The 19,323-nt window shown below is 48.4% G+C and overlaps 1 protein-coding gene across 1 annotated transcript in view; it reads left to right on the top strand.

The window, feature by feature from the left end:
• Tmc3 (transmembrane channel like 3) overlaps window positions 1-18,801 on the top strand; it is a 33,195-nt gene extending 14,394 nt beyond the window's left edge. The window contains exons 12-22 of the mRNA XM_050154139.1: window positions 1,134-1,218; window positions 2,366-2,614; window positions 3,177-3,305; window positions 3,971-4,038; window positions 5,701-5,829; window positions 8,363-8,473; window positions 9,388-9,513; window positions 10,286-10,364; window positions 12,055-12,097; window positions 13,575-13,830; window positions 15,561-18,801. Coding sequence (XP_050010096.1) covers window positions 1,134-1,218; window positions 2,366-2,614; window positions 3,177-3,305; window positions 3,971-4,038; window positions 5,701-5,829; window positions 8,363-8,473; window positions 9,388-9,513; window positions 10,286-10,364; window positions 12,055-12,097; window positions 13,575-13,830; window positions 15,561-16,404 — 2,119 coding nt within the window. The 3' untranslated portion in view covers window positions 16,405-18,801. The remainder of the gene's footprint in view (window positions 1-1,133; window positions 1,219-2,365; window positions 2,615-3,176; window positions 3,306-3,970; window positions 4,039-5,700; window positions 5,830-8,362; window positions 8,474-9,387; window positions 9,514-10,285; window positions 10,365-12,054; window positions 12,098-13,574; window positions 13,831-15,560) is intronic.
• The last annotated feature ends 522 nt before the right edge of the window (window positions 18,802-19,323 follow it).

The raw sequence follows: 19,323 nt of genomic DNA, 5'->3' as shown, positions 1-19,323 counted from the left end.
GGAAAAAGCAACGGCAAGGGTGTCTCCTCGAGATGCTGTCTACCTACACATGGCGTCACCTGAACCCCATACGGATGAAAGAGGCGGTGCGGATGTGTGGGTCATTGCTTCCGTGTGGAAATAGTCTCCTTCAGATTAAGCTGTTTCCCTGTCACTGGATTCGCTTCTGCGTTTGCACATCACTGACCCAGCTAAGGATCTGCCAAGGCTGCTTTCCTTGTCCATCTTAGTTCTTTAGATAGACTTCCCATAAGCCCCAAGGCTCCATTGTGGGCAATGCCACTCTGGGAGAACAGACATCGTGTCGGTATGATTGGCATAGACTTCAGCAACCAGATTCCACTCTCTGGCAGCTGCTTGCGTGGTGTGGCTGGAATACTGTCCCTTCATGCTGCCGTGGAGCCCCGCCTATCTGTCCAAGCGTGGGTGCTGAGATCTACACGCGTGGGCTGGCCCTTCCAGCCTCATGGAGGCTGAAACAACTCTCTGTGATCCACCTTTCTGGAGAGCGGAACACAGACTTGCTGAGAACTGTGTGGAATGATGCCAGGCAATAAACCTACAGACCAAAAAGCATGGGCCCGATGTTCTATCACCCACATACACATAGAGAACCCGCGTTCTTTCTGCCGCACTAGGGTTTCTAATGGGCTGGTCCAGGGATGGTTACTGTGGGATCACCTGGGGAGGATGCAGGCTCCAAACCCCATCCACACCTGCTGAAGCTGGGTGATTCTCATAGTCTGTGATTTGTTTTGTTTTTTTTTTTTTTTTTACATTATCATGTGACGGGGTGTGTGCGTGCGTGTGTGTGTTTGTGTGTTTAACGTGATGTGTGTGGAACTCAGAGGACAACTCATGAGAGTCAGCCTTCTCTTTCTACTGTGTGGCTCCCAGAGACCAAAGTCAGAGGTCAGGCATGGCCACAAGGGCCTGGACCCGCTGAGCAATCACGCCTGCCCTATAATCTGTGGTTTTTTTCAACGACACCCAGATAACTGAAGGAAAGCCACGTGCCGCCACCACTGCCGTATTATCATGCACGGGATGACTTGGAACTCTCTGGAAGCCCCCAGACTGCTGGTCCTGTGTGCAATCATCTTGGTTCTAAGATGTCTTGTGATTTTTTTCAGGGTCCTGGTTCTGTATCTAGGCAATCTCTACAGCTTGATCATTGCCCTTCTGGACAAAGTGAACAGCATCAGCATGAACATTGAGGTGAGTGTCCGGATGGGACAACGCCTACCGTCACTTCTGGACGGGACCTGTCATAGCTGCCATCACTGCTCAGACTGCATAGCCTCCTCCCGCTGCTGCCCAGACTGGTCAGTCACCTGCTACCACTGCCTAGACTGGATGTTCACCCACCGTCAAGGCCTAGACTGAAGGGCCCCCCACCCATCACTGTCCACACTGAACAGCCTCTTGTCATCTCTCCCCCTCAGCACCCCATGTCAGCATCTTCGTCATCTTTGTCCTCTTTACGGCTTACATTTGTGTCTCGTATGGCATATCTCAAACCATGCCACTGTGGTCCTTTTAAGACGTGGAAAAAAATTTAAGACCCACTTTCCAGATTAAAAAAAATTTTACCAGTGCTGTTATGAGAGCCTGGGCTGTTGGCACCGTGTTTCCCTGGGCCGTGCTATCTTATTTTTATGCCTCCATCGGAAAAGACTGTCAGCAGCTCTTTCGGATACCCCCAGGAAGATGCGCCGGCCGCAGGCTCATGGAAAGTGGACGCCACAGCAAACAGTTCCGAGTATGCTCCAGGTCCAGCCCCACAGAGCGGCTTTGCTGTTTATTTCAACCCGCTCAGGCTTCCACAACACCCTGAGCAGGAGGGGAATGGGAGGAGAGACAGGGAGGAGGAGCTTTTTGAGGGTCGTTCACACAAAATACATCATAAATTTCAGGAAATGTGGACCAAAGAGACTATGGAGAGCCGGGGATTTGAAGTCACATAGACCTTGGTCCTTACCTGCCACTTATTAGCATTCTGTCTGGAGCATTAGTCTCCCTGAATCCTTATAGACTTGATCTAAAATCCCCTTGAGGTTAAGAAGGGAGGAATTGTATCACCTAGAACCATTTCTGCTACTCATTAGGGAACAGTGGACACTGTCTATTTCAGCTGGTGTCTGTGGGTGTGGTCACTTCCAGTCAAATAGTAAAAGGGAAGGAAAGAAAGAAGAGAGGAACAAGGGGTGAGAGAAAAGGAGACTAGAGGTGGAGAAAGAGATGGGGGAAGAAGGAGAAGGAGAGATGGAGGGAAAGAGAACAGTCACTCCAAGCTAAATGCTTGCTTACAGACATGAAAATGTCCTTTATTTCTCCCTTCCTTCTCTCCTTCCCGTCTCAACAGGAAGCGGCTACCAAAAACATCACAAGCCATTGGGCAGATCCTTCCACCTTCTATGCCACCAGAACGGTGCCTGAAGAAGCGCAGTGGCCCACACCTGGGGAAGGAGTAGAGCTCAGGAGAAATGCCAGCATGTGGGTCTTGGAAGAGACAAGCATTCTGACTACCATCATGCCCCACACAAAGGCCAACAAGACGGTGCCCTATGTGCAGAGCCCCCAAGGACAGTGCTGGGAGACATACGTTGGCCAGGTGTTTGCCTCTGCCCCTCAGGAAGTCCCTTCGACACCTCACCTAACAACTCTCAGGGACATCACTGTTCCTTTTTCATAGAAAACCATCCGGTGAAGTTTTATTGTCTTAGGTTCCAGGTCTCAAAATTAATCATAGTAATCAGAGCAAAGTTGCTGGGGAGGGGGGTAGTAACTAAGCAAAGTCCTTATAAGATGCTGACCTCCTCAGCCTCGTAGGCACAGATGGGGAAACTGAGGCACACATGGTTAAGAACTTGTGTTTCAGAACCTCAGACCTCAGGGTCTTCCCAAGTTTTGTGTGGATAAAATAGTACGGGCTTTGCCTTGTGACCCAAACTCAAAGTAACAGATACCATCCAAACAGCCATGATGTGGTAGGAGCTCCTCCCTCTGCCCCTGTGCTGTATAAAGATACGAAGGGAATAAATCAGATGGCCTCTGGCTCTGGCTCCAGGGAAGGGACAGAGACAGGGTGGACCAGGGAGGATTGTGGAGAAGACAGAGATGGGAAGGACTATGGGGGGCGGGGCATGGTGGCAGCAGGACCCGCTGTGTTACAGGAGATGCTGAAGCTGTCGGTCATTGACATGCTCTTCACGGTGGCCAGCATCCTCCTCATCGACTTCTTCCGAGGACTTTTCGTGCGCTACCTAAGCGACTATTGGTGTTGGGACCTGGAAAGCAAGTTTGTAAGTGGAATACTGTGTGCTTGGGGATGGTTCTAGAACTAAGTCCACCTTCCGCTGTTGGCCTGCTTAAGAATTAGTCAGGCTTGTGTTGCATGGTGTTTTCTGGGGAGTCTACTTCTGCTCATCTCAAATAGACACTAGAAGTAGGTCCATTCAAGTCGAGCTTAGTGAACCTATGAGACTTGCGAGGGCATGGGTGAAGGGTTACTGGTACCCATGGGTGATTCAGACAGCTACTTCACCAAAATTCCCATGCCAGCACAGGTGATGACGACAAAGCTTACAGACACCTGCGCCGAATCTTTTGTCTCCTTGGTAACTGCTTGTATAACCAATGGGAGGGCCTCCCGAGCCGCGGACATTTCGTGAGCCTCGAAGTCTTGGCTTTCCTAAGTCCCTTGACCCTCCTCCTTCCAGAAGGGAATGCTTTAGTCCAAGAAAACTGCTACATAGGAGCATGGCCCCAGTGGGCAGAGTTACCTCAAAGGGGGTCACGAGGGAAGAGGAAGGGGCGTGCAAGGCTAGCTCTTGCCCCTGCTTTACATTTCACCGTTTGCTCTAAGTATCTATAAGAGCAAAGAAGTCTGTCCAAGTGGCCACATAGAGCCGCTGTGTACAGAGGATTTAGTGGCTTTGTTTTCGACGCCAATGTTTTTCTCTACCAGCCTGAATACGGGGAATTCAAGATCGCGGAGAATGTGCTCCACCTAGTCTACAATCAAGGCATGATTTGGTAGGTCTCAAAAGCTGCTTCAGCTTTGCTTACGTCTGTCATCTGGGCTAAGGTTTCCATGAGCCCAGGTGGACCTATGAACAACCACCATCAGGAAAGAGTATTGACAAGGGGACTATTTCTCAGGCGCGGTCATTTTATCGGTGACTTTCTGAGGGTTTCCAGGAAAGAATGGCAGAGAGGGTGGTTCCTTTTTAAACCACTTCTGGTCGCAGCCCCCCAAAATGTCTGCATAGGAAGTGGTGGAGTCCCTCAGCTAGGAGGGGAATAATCCAGGAAGAGGGACTTCTCGCCAGGAAGGTGTCGGGGACTGTGTGACACTCAGAGCCAAGCCCCATGTTGGTCATTTCCCATCATTTCTTTTGTGTAGACATGGGGGCCAGATGGAGGGCTATTTTTCTGGATAACTGGCACATCCTAGCAAATGACCAAGGCCCTGGCAAACCTCTTTGCCTGGGGCACCTTCAACCAAGTAGATTCCATTCCTAGGGGCACCAGGCACTAGCAAGGGTCATTTTGTCATTCGCTCCTCAGTAGTGTGTGAGTGAGAAAGAAACACAGAACATGCCACAAACCCACTTAGGAGTTTATTAGAGAAATGTGCACAGGCCTGGGAAGTCAGTGTGGAGAGGGAGAGGGAGAGAGCATGCTCCAGCTCTACCTATGGGACCGCAAACGACACTGTAGGGCCAAGTACCATCAGTAAAACAAAAAGAGGAAGCTTGGATATTCCTTACATTCAAGAAATATAATCTCCTCCGTCAGTCATAGAACGCATAGGGAACCCCATCTGGTGTTTGCAGTCATTTGCACTATTTATTTAATGTGTGCTAGGTCCCCGGCACACTGAGTTAATCTTTACTGCAACCCCATCGAGTCACTGCAGTGAGAAAGGAGGCGGCAGAGGCACGAGGAGGCATGCCAGCCAGAAGAAAGCAAACATTTGTTCTTAAAACATTCTTACTTATTAAACACTTAATTTTCTGGCCACTAATTCTGAATTCCACAGGGATCAGTTCAATTGCAAATCCAATACAAATTGATTTTGAACCAAAGCGGAGGCCCTGGGTTTTGTTTTGCGTTTGACATTTGCACCTTGGCTAGATGCCCCAGTGTCCCTGGGGTGGCTGAGTAGTGACTCCCCGTTCACTTTCTTTGCTCTTAAAAGAGTCCACATCTAGACCTAGGGCCACTTTATTGGCATCATGTCTTCCATCAAATTGATGAATTTTCCTAGATTTGCCCTCCTGATCTCTCCTTTTCACAATTTCAGAAGCATAAATAAGCTAACATATACAAGGGTGCTAAGAGCAACGGACAACAAAAGTTGTGGGGGGGGGGGGCAGGGTTTAGCCTGAAACTCAGTAACTTATTAACTTAATTCTTGCCCCAGAACTGCAAAGTCTAAAGTTTAGACCAGGATCTAGTTCTCCAGTGTCTGCTACTCTCTAGAGAAAGCCTTTCCCTAGGAGAGGGACAACCACATTTACCATGGCTCACTTGCAGGAACCAGTGGTACCTCTGGGATGTGGAGACCGTGTCTCAGCTCTCCAGAGGTTTCTGTAAACCATCACGTCTCGGGCCCTTGTTCCGCCATGGGGCTCTGGAACGCAGCCCTGAATGTGGACACACACAGGCTGACTTGACCTTCTGCCATTGCAGGATGGGGGCCTTCTTCTCTCCCTGTCTACCAGCCTTCAATGTCCTCAAGCTCATCGGGCTGATGTACCTGAGGAGCTGGGCAGTGCTGACCTGCAATGTCCCCCACCAGCAAGTGTTTCGAGCCTCCAGGTTGGTAGCAGTATTGTCTGCCTTCCGCTGAGACCATATATATCCTCTGAGCATGAGGTGTTACAGAGGAGGAGCAGCGGGAATTAGTGGAGGGAAACCGGTGGAGCTGGCTTTTAAAGGGGCCTTGGCGCATGCGTACAGCAGCCACACAGCACAAGGCAAGCAGATTGAGATTGGCTAGGTATTTGCCTGAGCACTGACAACCACATCCTGACAGGTGACGGTGCGCAGGCCAGCAGAATGTCTGAATGCTAACACATCCCTTTAAAGCTCTTGGCACGTCTGTTCTTAAGTTTTTACTAACGTCCAGGGACTATCTGGAAAAAAGAGCACAGGTTAGAAATTACCAGGCTGGACGTTCACAGGCTGAACACAAAGGTACAACCAGCATCCACATACGAGCAGAACGTGAGTGATCCCCAGAACATATTCACTTCTCCTTCCTGTCACCCTGATTTCTCCAGAACTAGCTGGGTTTGCCTGGTTTTGCCGTTTGTGTTAAACGTGACACACACAGAGAATGTGTTCCTTTGTTTCAGGGCTGTTTGTTTTTCTTTACTCAACATTTTGTTTTCCTTCCTCGTGTTGCTGAGGAAACACACACAACTGGCCTTCATATTTCTTTATCTGTATTGTGGCTGCTCCCAGCTGCTGACTGTAATGCCCAGCACCCTTGACCATGTTCCTTTGTCAGGCGCATACCACAGGGTTGCAGGTTGAGGGTTAGGGCACGGACACATTAGTTTTCACAGCTGGTGAAAAGTTTGAATTGCTCTACAACCCTGACGCTGCTTACTCTTTCCTGCATTTCATCTTAGCCACGTGACTGAATTCGTAACACATCTTGAGTCTCCTGATTAGACCTCAGTTACAGTGTTTTGTCACATAACTATCTGACAAATTAATTACCACAATAATTAATTAATTAATTATCTGTAGCTCTGTCAGTGGCTATCAAATGTTTTAACATGACCTGGAAAGTAATCAATCTATTTATATTTTACCTGGGGACCAGTATACATTTATGCTTATGTTTGGATATATGTGGCTTTATATATTGACATGTAGTTAATTTAAACTGCACCTCCCAAAGACCCCACAAAGGCAACCATGCATCAGCATGGACTGCAGAGGGTACAAACATTAGCACCTTCCATGCAGGACTTCTGGTTAAGCCCGTTTTGTCAGAGAATGGGGAAGATGGGAAAACCAACAGACAGGGTAGTTGAACATCACTAGACCAATAAACTATATACAGGGCCTCATATATCAAATTGGTCTGACTCATTGTTGGGGAAGCCAGGCCCTTGAAGGCCCTGATACCAGCCTGGGACTCTTTACTCTGAGCAGTAAGGGGCAGAGAGAAAAATGTCATCCAAGGCAGATGGTTGAGGGTCTCTTCCTGAGACCCAAGAGGCAAGCTCCAGGCAGCAGCAGAAAAGGAAGGCACCAGACATCAGTGTTCTAAGTTACACTGATCAGTCAAAGATAGAGAGCAAGTGCAAAATGAATTCAGGCTCAGCAAAAGCAGCAAGGGAGCCAGTCTTGTGGACTGACTGACCAGGAGCTCTGTAAGAGATCTTTTTATTAATACACGAAAGATCATTTAGTGAGTGGATTCCCGAATTCACTTATCTGAATCTCTTATCTGAACTCGGGGTTGCCCTACGGAACCATTACCTAAGCAAACATAGTCATTATAAGAAGTCCAGGTGTGCCCGGAAGGTCTCACAACTGAGATTCTGAAATCTCCAAGATAGAGTGACCCCATAAATCTCAGATAACAATCACTGATATTTACAAGAGATAATTCCAAGGCCTAAGTGGCCATCCCTCCAGAGGAAATGCCAGGTGCAATGGCCCTGTTAATATCCCACGACAATTAGGTAGGGCCCCAGGTGTGTGGGCAGCAGTTCTAAGATTGCCCCCTTGTAGCACTAACTGGGTAGAGGCCGGGCACAAGGGTGTGGAGCCACTGCCATCACCTTCTTGGCTTACAACTTACAAGTGCCCAGCCACGGTTTGTGAAGTGAATTTGCTGGGCTGGAAGCCTTTTGCTGAAAGCTGATTTCCAGGTGTCTATGCTGCGCAGGCCCCTCATACACAGCACAGGTGTGTGTGTGTGTGTGTGTGTGTGTGTGTGTGTGTGTGTGTGTGTGCGTGCGTGCGTGCATGAGCGCTCAAGTATGTATGCAAGTGCATTGCACATGTGTGTGCGTAAGTATGGAAAGCAGAGTTGGATTTTTCTCAGTTACTCTCCACCTTATGGTTTGCCAGTCTGGCCAGCCTGACTGGACAGTGAGCCCCAGGGACTCTCCTGTCTCTGCCTCTTGAGTGCTGGGATTTCTAGAATTATTACAGATTAAACTCACTCAGGTCCTCTTGCTTGTACAGCAAGCACTTTACCAACTGAGCCACCCTGATTAGTGACGGGTTCCATCTCCAGAGTTGCTGCCTGCCTCTGCATGGGTTAATAGGATGTGCTCACTCAGGCTCCAGAGTGAGTGCTGTATGATAACTGGTCTCTCTGCAGATCCAACAACTTCTACCTGGCCATGCTCCTGTTCATGCTCTTCCTCTGCATGCTGCCGACCATCTTTGCCATTGTCCACTACAAACCGTCTCTCAACTGTGGCCCCTTCAGGTAACACACACAGGGAAAAAAAATAAGTAAACAGATCGATGAATATAATATTTTTAAGTAAGAGGGAAAAAAGAAGCCTAGTATGATTCATCACACCTCTAAATCCTAGTGTTTGGGAGGCTGAGGCAAGAGGATTGTCAATAGTTTAAGGCCAGCCTGAGATCCCGAGTGTTATGGTAAAAATAAAACGGCGCCATTCCCCAAGGGGCCCACGGGCCATGGCAGGCAGTGAGTCCCAGGCAGGGAACCACGCTGTGGGTGAGAGACAGAGACATAGATAGGCACCCACCATGCAGAATGAGGTTTGATATTTATTTAGTGGGTTATGGAAGAGAAGGGAAAAGAAGACACCATGTGTTTTAAAGAGAGCAAGGAAGGGATCTATAATAGGTTTGGTGGGAAAAAAATAAAAGGAGAAAATGGTGTAATTATACTATAATCTTAAAAAAGAAAGGAAGGAAGAAAGAAAGAAGAAGGAAGGAAGGAAGGAAGGAAGGAAGGAAGGAAGGAAGGAAGGAAGGGGACATCTGACTATATACCTATATACAAATCTATTTGGCTGGTGTCTACAGTATCTCACTGTACAGAAATCTCAACTGCAGTCTTCATTGATGCCTAAGACAACTTAATTTTGACACCCAAACCCTTGGAGGTGTCTTCATTTGCTCATTAAAAAGTCAGTGTACTTGTACTGTGATCAATTGCCCACCTCCAGTCCTACTGGGTAGCTAAATGACTACTTCACAGAACTTCTGGGAATGTTAGGCATCTTTGCCATTTAGAGATTTGCCTCCAGCTTTTGTAGCTAGTTTGGGAGCTCCACCTCTAGACACCTAAACATTTTTTGATCGGTCTTGAATCATTCCATAGCCAAAAAGCAGTCACATCCGGAATTATCTTTTCATTTCTCACAGCGGGCAAGAGAAGATCTATGACATCGTGTCAGAGACGATAGAGAATGACTTCCCTGCATGGTTTCACATTGTGGTGGGACACATCAGCAGCCCCGTGGTGATACTCCCAGCGGTACTGCTTCTATTGTGAGTGCTACACCTTCCAGCCTACAGGGGCCATCATTCCTCCCAACCTCCAGGGGGCACTACACTTCCCAGCCTCCAGAGGCCATCATACCACCCGGCCTCCAGGGGATACCACATCTCCCAGCCTCCACAGTCTGTCATAACTCTCAGCCTTGAAGGGGCATCAGCCCCTCTTAGCCTCCAGAGGGTGCCACACCCCTCACCCTTCAAGGACACTGTGTGTGTGTGTGTGACCACATGATCACACTGCTGTCCAATAATGAAATGACATTAATCCATCCCGAAATCACAGGAGTTGATGATCCGAGCCACACTTTAGAGTGGCACAAGCCACCATGCCACAGAGAGACATCTGCATAGTTACTGATTCAACCACAGCATCTGTGGATTACTGTGGCCACTATAATGGGACGGGATACTATTAGTACCAGTATAGCATTCTGCAGCAATGTAGAGAATTTTGAAATGCCATCATTCCGCTGAGTCGCTTGTGTTTAGGAGTGCTTTCAGGGAGAAGTAAAACAAGCACCTAGCCCTACCGCTTGATTGGCTGCAAAGTGCCTGCTGATCTTGGTACCTCGTTTTTACTGTCAGGGTGCAGAAACTGAAGGCAATGGGAGGGAGGGAAGGCAGATCCATATTTGTTCGGGATTCAGGAGTCAGTGGGCAGCCCATATCTGACCTGGGAGTGCTTACTTCTTCTGCCGCCTGAGTAGGACTTGAACGCTAAAGAGCCAGCTGAAGCCCGCTCACTGTTCCATGTCCCTTCCAGCATGCTCATCTACTACCTTCAGAGCATCGCCAGGTCCCTGAAACTCAGCAGCCAGCAGCTCAGGATGCAGATCCAAAATGTAAGCATCATCTCCGCTCTCATCCCTGGCGACATCAACCCTGGCCATATGCCTGTACCCTCTCCAGCAGGAGAGTGCAAAGGAACTCAGACCCTCAGGTTATAGCATTACTTGGCCACGTACTATGGTACAAAGTGGCTACCCATGAAGTCCCCTCAAGTGATTTCTAAGAATCCCCGTGGGTTGCTGACATTTGCTGGGAGCAAGCCTGCTCCCTTGAGTAGTCTCAAGGTGCCAGGTACCTCTGCAGACTTTAATAGACTCGTGAGGAGCCACGCTAACCTAACCTGGGTCAACTTTAACCCTTGAGCCCCTAGGGCTGTTTGCACCCTAAGCTCCCCTTCTCCTCTTTCTTATCCTTTAGATACGGCTGGTGTGAACTCCTTTCCACCTGCGGTTCACATCCTCTCCTAAAGTAACCAGATTGAGGCAGACACTTCCAGCCCTTCCACAACTACTCCTCTGTATCCCCTCCCTTAGGGTCTGGAGGAGGACAGGGAAGCATCCAGGGTACCAAATTCAAGGAGGCTTTCTCTGGGTCCCGTCTACCCTGCCTTTCATAACACTGAGAATCATACTTCCTTAAGTGTGGCATCCTGGTCACCTTCTTTGTCTTTACCATTACTGAAGATCAACTCCCTGCACCCTTTCCATTAAGGAAAGAAAAACAAGTGCTCGCATAAATCCAAACTTCTGCAAAGAGCTAAAAAGCTAGCTTTGTGAAATGTCAAGTTAGAAATCCCCTTCCAGCTGCAGAGCATTTTGCCCGTGGATATTTCCCTAGTGGCTGATATGTATTTTCTTTGAAACTGAAGCCACATCGGGCTGAGCCTCCCGAATCTAAAGATCTGAATTGCTTCAAGACCTGAAGGTCTCTGGTCATCAACATGAGGCCATGAGTGGAAAATTCTACACCATGAAAATGTTTTGTGCCCAAAATTATCAAAAGTAGTATTCTGTAAAATCACCTCCAGGCCACATGTAATCAGTACAGATGAGGAGAAAGCGCTAGGATAACCAGAATATGATAACTACAGGTCCCAACTCCTTCGGACACAGGATACTCTGCCTGACTTGGCAGAATGTCACACACCCATGAATTAGTTGTCCTTACAGGAAACCCATCAGGTGCAAAGCCTTGGCTCTTCCATCTTGGTATTGATTCACTCAAGTAGCAGGTCCAGTCTTGGAGGAAGCCACTTGTTTGTCCTGGCTGCCCAGAACCAAAATAACCACACAGAAATTGTATTAATTAAATCACTGCTTGGCCCATTAGCTCTAGCTTCTCTTTGGCTAACCCTTACATCTTAATTTAACCCACCTCCATTAATCTGTGCATCACCATGAGGTCGTGGCCGACCAGCAAAGTTTCGGCACGTCTGTCTCCAGTGGTTCCATGGCTTCTCCCTGACTCTGCCCTTTTCTCCCAGCATTCAGCTTAGTTTTCCCCATTAAGTTCTGCCCTGCTATAGGTCCAAAGCAGTTTCTTTATTTATCAACGGTAATCACAGCATACAGAGGGAAACCCCACATCACCGTCTCTATGACCTGAGCATTCTGTTCTCATTGGTGCTGTTGTGCCCAAGGTCAGAATGATAGCACATAAAGTCTTCTTTTCTCTCCCCAAAGTAAAACGTTAACTGCCTCCTCTGAGGCCCGAAGCAAACTGATTGTTGCATTCACATTTCAGGCAAGATCTGAAGACAAGAAAAAAGTTGCCCAGATGGTAGAGGGTAAGTGAATTCTTCAAATACAAATGTCTACTCTCTACGTTGATGGGCATTTTGAGAAAGGGCAGAAGGCCTACCACTTGTGAAAATGCCTCATAACCGCTGCGGGGTTTTCACAAGTCAGTGGGCACACTAAAGAAAAAACAGGGCCATCCACAGCTCTGGGCCCTTGACTTAATCATGCCCAGGCCTGTCACTAAGCCTTGGACCTCTGCTATCAGAAAGGGGTGAAACAGGAGCGAAAACTCAGTGTGGTAGGGCAGAAAGTGCTCAAGAATCTGCATGTATGGCCACGTGGTATATGCCCTCTCAGGCACCCATCTCTTTACATGTGAGCCTACATCCCAGGCCTCTACCTGGGTCTTCTCCATATGTACTACCCTCACCTAGTGATGCCAGGCAGGCAGGCCTGGCCGCTGAAGCAGATTCCAGAGTAAAGATCCAAAGTCATAGATTCTCCAAGGCCACACCGTCTTTCCTCCAGTTCTCTAAACTCAAACCCATCATGAAGAGAAAGCTAAGGCCAAGAAGAGAGGAAAAGTGTGGGGAGCAAGATTTGATGTAGCTAGAAGGCCAGTTTCGAAGGTTGGAAAGTGGGCAGGTACAGCTCAAAACAGAGCTAGTAACTCTGCTTCTTAAGGCCACCAGTAGAGTGCACTGAGCACCAGGATGCTCAGTTGGTACCACTGGGCTGGCGCACGGCACACACTACCTTCCACGGCATGAAAGAGAATGGGACTCAAAAGTTGTCATGAGCCAGTCCCTGTGGGACTCTAGGAGACTCAGGCCTAAAGCATCACGCCCCAAGGTGACTGGCTTGTGCTATAAAACCCACTGTATCTGTTAGAGATCGCTCGCCATTGTTTAATCTAGGCAGAGCCTCCCCCAAAGCAGGATCCACAGAAACTTTCTCAATCATCCTGCCTTGCTTTAGGAGTACGAGATTATACCCTGTAGTCTTGGGGTGCCCTGGGTTCCTCGAGTTCTCACTTAAGCTCCCTGGATACCTTGTGGGTTCACTGTGTTTGTGGGTGCGGCTGACACCTATAGACTGTGTTGTTATGAAAGTCCTGCAGCTGAATCAGCTTTGTGTCAGCCAGCTTTCTGCCGGGATAACAAACACCCGGCATCACTTTCTTATAGAGACAGTAACGTCTATCTTGGCTCACAGTTCCAGGTGCCAATCTGCTCCACTGGCCCCATTGTTCAGGAAGGGAGTACACAGCACTGCCAGTGTGTGCCAAGCAAGTCTGTTCACCCCACAGTCTGAAGCAGAACAGGTTCTCACAATCCCCTCAGAGCATATAACCCCTACGACCAGAGTACTCACCACCAGGCCCTAGTCTTAAAGGCGCCACCTTCCCCTGCCCCAAGAGTACCAGCTTAGGGACCAGGTCTTAGCGTGTGGGCCTTGTGAGGGACTTAAGGGTCAAAGCATAGTGAAGCTGGACATGTCATCTGCTCCTCCTTCTGCCCGCAGCTCGAATCCAGACTCATGAAGAAAGCACCAAGAGGCTTCTAAAGGAAGGTGACCTCATCAGCCAGCTGTCCTCAGCATACTTGGCAACGCCCCAAAACAATGGCACCATGGTCAACTTTGACTCTCTGAGTAGCAAGAGCCTCAGAATGGAGACGGTCACAAGGTCCCTGCCCCAGAGTCCTGGGCAAGGGTCCAGGGACCCCTGCTCTCCTCTTCCAGGTGGATCCAGATCAAAGCCAGAGCAGGACTCCAGCAGGTGAGGGTGACCTTGACACAGAAAGAAAGTCGACTTCTTCTGTCATTACTGGTGGCAGGACCAGAAGAGCCATCAAGAGGCTGGGGTCCTTGAACTCCAGGTCTAACAGAAGGAGTCAGAAGGCAGGGACCGCTGGGACCCTGAGGATGTGGGAAGTGGGAGGGGAGGTCCAAATTTTTCAAACCTTACATTACCACAGAATCTATAAGAAAATCTTTCTTGCCGCCCAGCATACATATTTCTGTAGCCTAGGAAATTAAGATGGCTTTTTAACAGTTTGTGCCTCCAGACAGGATTTGGGGGTGCAGAAGGCACAGCTCAGCACCATTGCCCTCAGTAGCCTCAGGAGTTCCCCCAAGAGTTTTAAGGACCTGATGCAGGCCAAACTGTGATCTGCGGCTTCCACCTTGGGAAGAATTTCAGGGCTAGCCAGTTTATGAAGTGGAGCTGAGGTTAGAAAAGTCAATTCAATACAGGCTGAAGCAGGAGGGCGAAGTGACAGAGAGGCACACGAAGGGAAACTAGGATGTACTGGAGAGCAGGGGTGTGGACTCCTTTGTTTTGGCTTTGTTGCTGTGTTTGTTGCCATAGGGGTTGAAGTTATTATACGCAGAGGGCTGTTAGGAAATTTAGAGGAGATTCCTCCGGAACACCTGGCAGGATTGCAATTTATAAGATGAAAATATGCCGCTCTCAGGGACACAGGAAGTCAAAATATGGTCACTGGAAACCAAGTGAGCAGTCTTGTTTGAGGTTCCCTGGGGAAAGGAATGGCTCTACTCAAAGTCATAGACATTCAGGCCTTAATCCTGGCTCCTTCCTACACAGAAAGTATCTATGTACGAGAGGGATATGAACCCTGTGTCCCAACCCTCACAGCCAGTGTTGAGTGTGCTGGATTCCTGCTTCTCAGCTGGTGAAAGACTCCGATTACACCCTGGGGTCCTCAGCTCCTTCCTTTCTCCCCAAGCCCCATAGCTTCCCCATCTTTCTATCCAACCTCATTACACTTTCACTCCTAGAATGGCTGTATTAATGGTAAACGGTCTCTGCTTTGGATGAGACTGATCGAGTTATTGGGAAAATCTTCAGTGCATTATTATATGAGCCAACTGCTTCAGACTCCTCTTTCAGGAAGTAGGAGAACCCAGTTGCCTTTAGTGTTTGTACAGCACCCAGATGAGTGAGGGGACACAGTTATGTTGGCCCAAAATCATAGCCAGTTATATTAATCATTTGTAGAACAGAAGATACCATAGAGATAAATACCACTTTTCTTTTTCCTTTCTGCAAGTTATCATAGAAACCAAGATTTTGTCTTAAGCAAGTTTCTTCATATCTTGTAGTACCTACGCAAGTAGCAAGGGACCTAAGTCCTTCTTTGGGGGGGCCTGGGGGGTCGGGGTGTCAAACCAGTCACTAGTCCTTGGAACAGGTATATCTCCCCAACATGGACATTTAAGGGAGTGGCTGAGAACCTGGAGGGCAATTTGGCCACTAGAGCAGTATTCCTAAAATGCACTCCACAAACACTGGTCCCATGAAATGCTCCTAACAGTGCTCTGTGATAGGATATCACATGCACTTGCCATGCATCTCCATGGCGACTGGCATCCCTTGCTGTATAAGGGCTCTGAGATGTCCATTGTGGTCCATGAGTGCATCACCAGCAGATGCTTTGGAAGGAGGGAGAGGGAGGCCATAGCTACTTAACCACTTCTGTCTTACAGGTACCCACATGGGCCATGTGCCAGCACAGGCAACCTCCACAAGAACAGATCCTATACATCCGTGACACAGACACAGCCCCTCAAGGATGTCCGTTCAGAGCCTCTTTCCCGGAAAGACTTTCAGCCAATCAGACCTCGTTTCTGTGGACCTGGGGTCTCTGCCTTGATGACACATGGCCACAGACCCCGTACTCCCAGATACTATGTTGTAAATGAACGTGACTGTCACAGAAAGGCCCACCCGACTTTCTGGCCAGAAAGGCATTTCAAGATAGATGCCTTAGGTGACATTGTGGAGCTGTACCCCAGGAACGTGCAGCAGTACATGTCCTGGGCCCCCCACCAGCCTTGCTCACCACAGCTGAGTGAAGAAGAGGAGGAGATGCTGAGGGCAGATTTGGTCCAATGGTCGATCCCCCATGGCTCCCTGACAGACCTTCCTCGGGCTTCTCGTTTTTACACTGGCGACAGACCAGAAAGTGGGGCCAGAGACCCCGAGTACCAGCGAAGGATGTACTACCGATATGGGGATACTAGTTTTGAGGGGCAGCTTGAGGGGCCCACACTTGTACACAAAAAGCCACGACCCAGGAATGTCCATTACCCACAGCATCCTCTGACGCCCAGAGTCAAAGCCAAGTTCGAACCATCCCTAACAGAATCTGATTCTGTGTCAGCGGCATCCAGCAGTGACCAGCAGAACAGCAACAATGACCAGTACCTGCAGGTCCTGTCCAGCCAAAGCAGATTCCCGAGGTCTGCCAGCCAGCTGGGCAGGAGGAAGGCCAAGTCCAGGCAGGTACTGCCCACGGATCTAAACGACCTAATTTGTTCAAATGTCTAGGCTTCTTTCAATGTCCCTTCCTAAAGACTGGGTCTCTTTGGAAAGTATTGGGAGTCACAGTCACACTCTTTCTGGAAGAGACAGAACCTCTCTGGGGACGTTAGAGATCTGTGGAGCTTCTTTAGGTGCCACTACTGTCTGAGACCCTGGGGCTGACACTTCCTTTTCAATGGTGTGTGAGTGGCCACTCCTGGCGCTTCCTTGCGGCTAGCACACATCACCACATCGGGCTGTCCCTTCAAGAAAACATCAGGCCTTTGATTCTATTCAGGGTGGCCGGCCATGCTCACCAGCAAGCTGGACATCTCACCAGGATTGCGAAAATCAACCTTGACACTGTTTATCTTCAGTGACGTGAGTGAGTGTTTTCTTTGGCCGTGTACTCTTCCAACACACAAGTATTGACACTCTATAGTGAGCAACCTCAAGTGGCCATCCTTGACGTGTTCACGGCATTTAGTTTATGAGGACAATCAGTTTAGTGGTGGCCAGCGCAGCGCACCGCAAGCGTCTTTAACCCTGCATTTAGCTAATCAGGATATGGATCAGACAGGAGTCCAGATTTACACCTGGGGCTCCCTGGTTTACTTCACTGAGAAGGATGGGGATGGAGACTCAGTGTGCGCAGCTGGAAGTAGGGCTCTAACATCCTTGAGAACGCCTGACTTCTCACCTCTTGACTCTCTGTGTTTGCTGACCTTGTTTTCCCCCACTGCCAACAGACTTCCTTCTGGTAGGAGGTGAAGAATTCACAGCCACGGAGATGTTAAGCTGCTAGCCTTCACCCAACAAGCCCAAGGGAAAGAGCCCAGCTCACGTTCTCTACTTCCCGTTGGGTCTGCCCTCAAGGAGTTGTTCCCCGGATCCTCTGACTGACCTTGTGCAGGGTTTGGGAGCTGTTATGCTCCATCCCACGGTAGCCAACTGGGTGCCCTGACTCCTATTCCCATATCTCCTTTTAGACGCTCCGACTTCTAACATTCCTGTCTCCTCTACTATTCTCCGAGTAGCTTTGGAACAAAGACGGCTCCACGGTTCGACATTCCCAGTAACTGGCACACGATAGAAACCACGCATGTTTTCTAGCACTGCCCGCTCTCTATCAGATTAACAAAGGGAACTCTCCACAGATTGAATTTCTCTGAAAACAGAGCACGTCACATTGATAATCCCATAGCACTGTAAACCGTGGGCACATACACAGTCAGGAGCAAAGGTTTCACAAGCAAATGAAGCTTGCCTAAAGCCGTTTCAGGCACCTCTCCGTGTCACTAAGATCAACAACAACAAGGGTGGCACCAGCCCCAGGTCAGAGGGACGTTCTTGCACGGCTGTGCAAAATCGTGGCAGCCCTAGTTTCAGGTTGTGGTTGGCCAAATTTTGTGGTCATTTTCTGTTATTGGGCGCATGTGCACCGATCTCCCCGTTTACAACCCCCACGCTCTGTTTTCCTTCATGCCAGTGCTCAACACAAGAAAACTCGTCTTGACTCTTGGGACTTTCACCCCAAGTAGCAAAGTGAGGGGCGAAGTTGAGGAGACACCATGTAGATGCCAAAGGAGAAAGATGCCAGCTGCCAGCCAGAACCTTACTTACCAGTAGGCCACAGCCTCATGGCGATACACAGATTAATAGAAATGGGTTAATTTAAGATGTAAGAGTTAGCTTGAAATATGCCTAAGCTATTGACCAAAGAGTGTTGTAATTAATATAGTTTCTGTGTTATTATTAGGGTCTGGGTGACCCGGAAGCAAATGCGCAGTCTCTGTCTACATTAAGTCAATGCTATTACCCTACATCAGTCACTGTATTTATTTGTATTTTGAAATCTATTATAGAAATATGCACAGATGAAACGCCTTATGACAGCTGTTTAGTATTTCATTATTTGGATAAGCTACATAATATCTCTTCCTTTTCTTCACAAAGGATATTGAAATAACTTCCTTATCTTGCCGATTTAAAAGGCATACTAGCCGCGTTGCACACCTTTAATCCCAGCACTCGGGAAGCTGAGGTAGGCAGATCTCTGTGCGTTCGAGGCCAGCTTGATCTACAAGAGCTAATTCCAGGACAGCTAGGACTATTACACAGATACACCCTGTCTCAAAAAACCAAATCAATAAATAAAATAAAAGGTGTACTAATTTTTGTATGTTTTCTTTGCAAGCTATCATTGAAGTTATTATTTCCTATAAAGAGAAACCTGCGCTTGTTGGAGACAATCATATCGGGCTTCCCCAGTTTCCTCTTTATAATGCTTTGCAAGCCCAGATGTTGCATCCCCTGCTTTTGCAGATGACTGGAACGTCTTCCTTACAGTCTCACCAAAAACTTAATTTTGCCACATTATGCAAATTTCTACCAGTCTGATGGAAAAAATAATAAATCAAGTGGTTTTAATCACCCTGCGCTTTTCTTTTCCTGTCTTCCTTTGAGCTGATAGGTGACTGGCTCTCAGCGTTTTTTCTCACTTTCCAGCCACGTTGTGAATCTATTACTCTCCTGCCTGGGCTTCCATGAAAGCTCCAAACAAAAGCACAGCCTGCTGATCACTCACCTCCCTTCACTTTGGGAAGACCAGCCCTTATCTGTGCTTTAGGACAGAAAGCTACCAAGTTGCCTTATCAAGCTTGCTTATGGAACTGTGGTCTCACAAGATGCCTGTGTGGTTGAGTAATGGTCCCTGGCAAGGGAGATTGTCTGCTTTTTTGCCCTGTCATCAAACTGTTCCTGGCAGAGGATCCACTGTGTTGTTACAAGTCTGGGGGTCTGGAGGAATAGCTTAGTGGTTAAAAGGGCATGCACTGGAGAAGGTACCTGAGCTGAGCTGAGTTCCATTTCCAGCACCCATGTTGGGAGGCTTTATCGTTGCCAATTACTCTAGTTCATGGGATCCAATGTTCTCTTCTGGCCCCC

This window comes from Alexandromys fortis, unplaced genomic scaffold (genome assembly GCF_014885135.2).
Source record: "Alexandromys fortis isolate MF-2015 unplaced genomic scaffold, M_Fortis_MF-2015_v1.1 scaffold_86, whole genome shotgun sequence".
Classification (NCBI taxonomy): Eukaryota; Metazoa; Chordata; class Mammalia; order Rodentia; family Cricetidae; genus Alexandromys; species Alexandromys fortis.
This window is presented reverse-complemented; position numbering and strand designations above follow the sequence as displayed.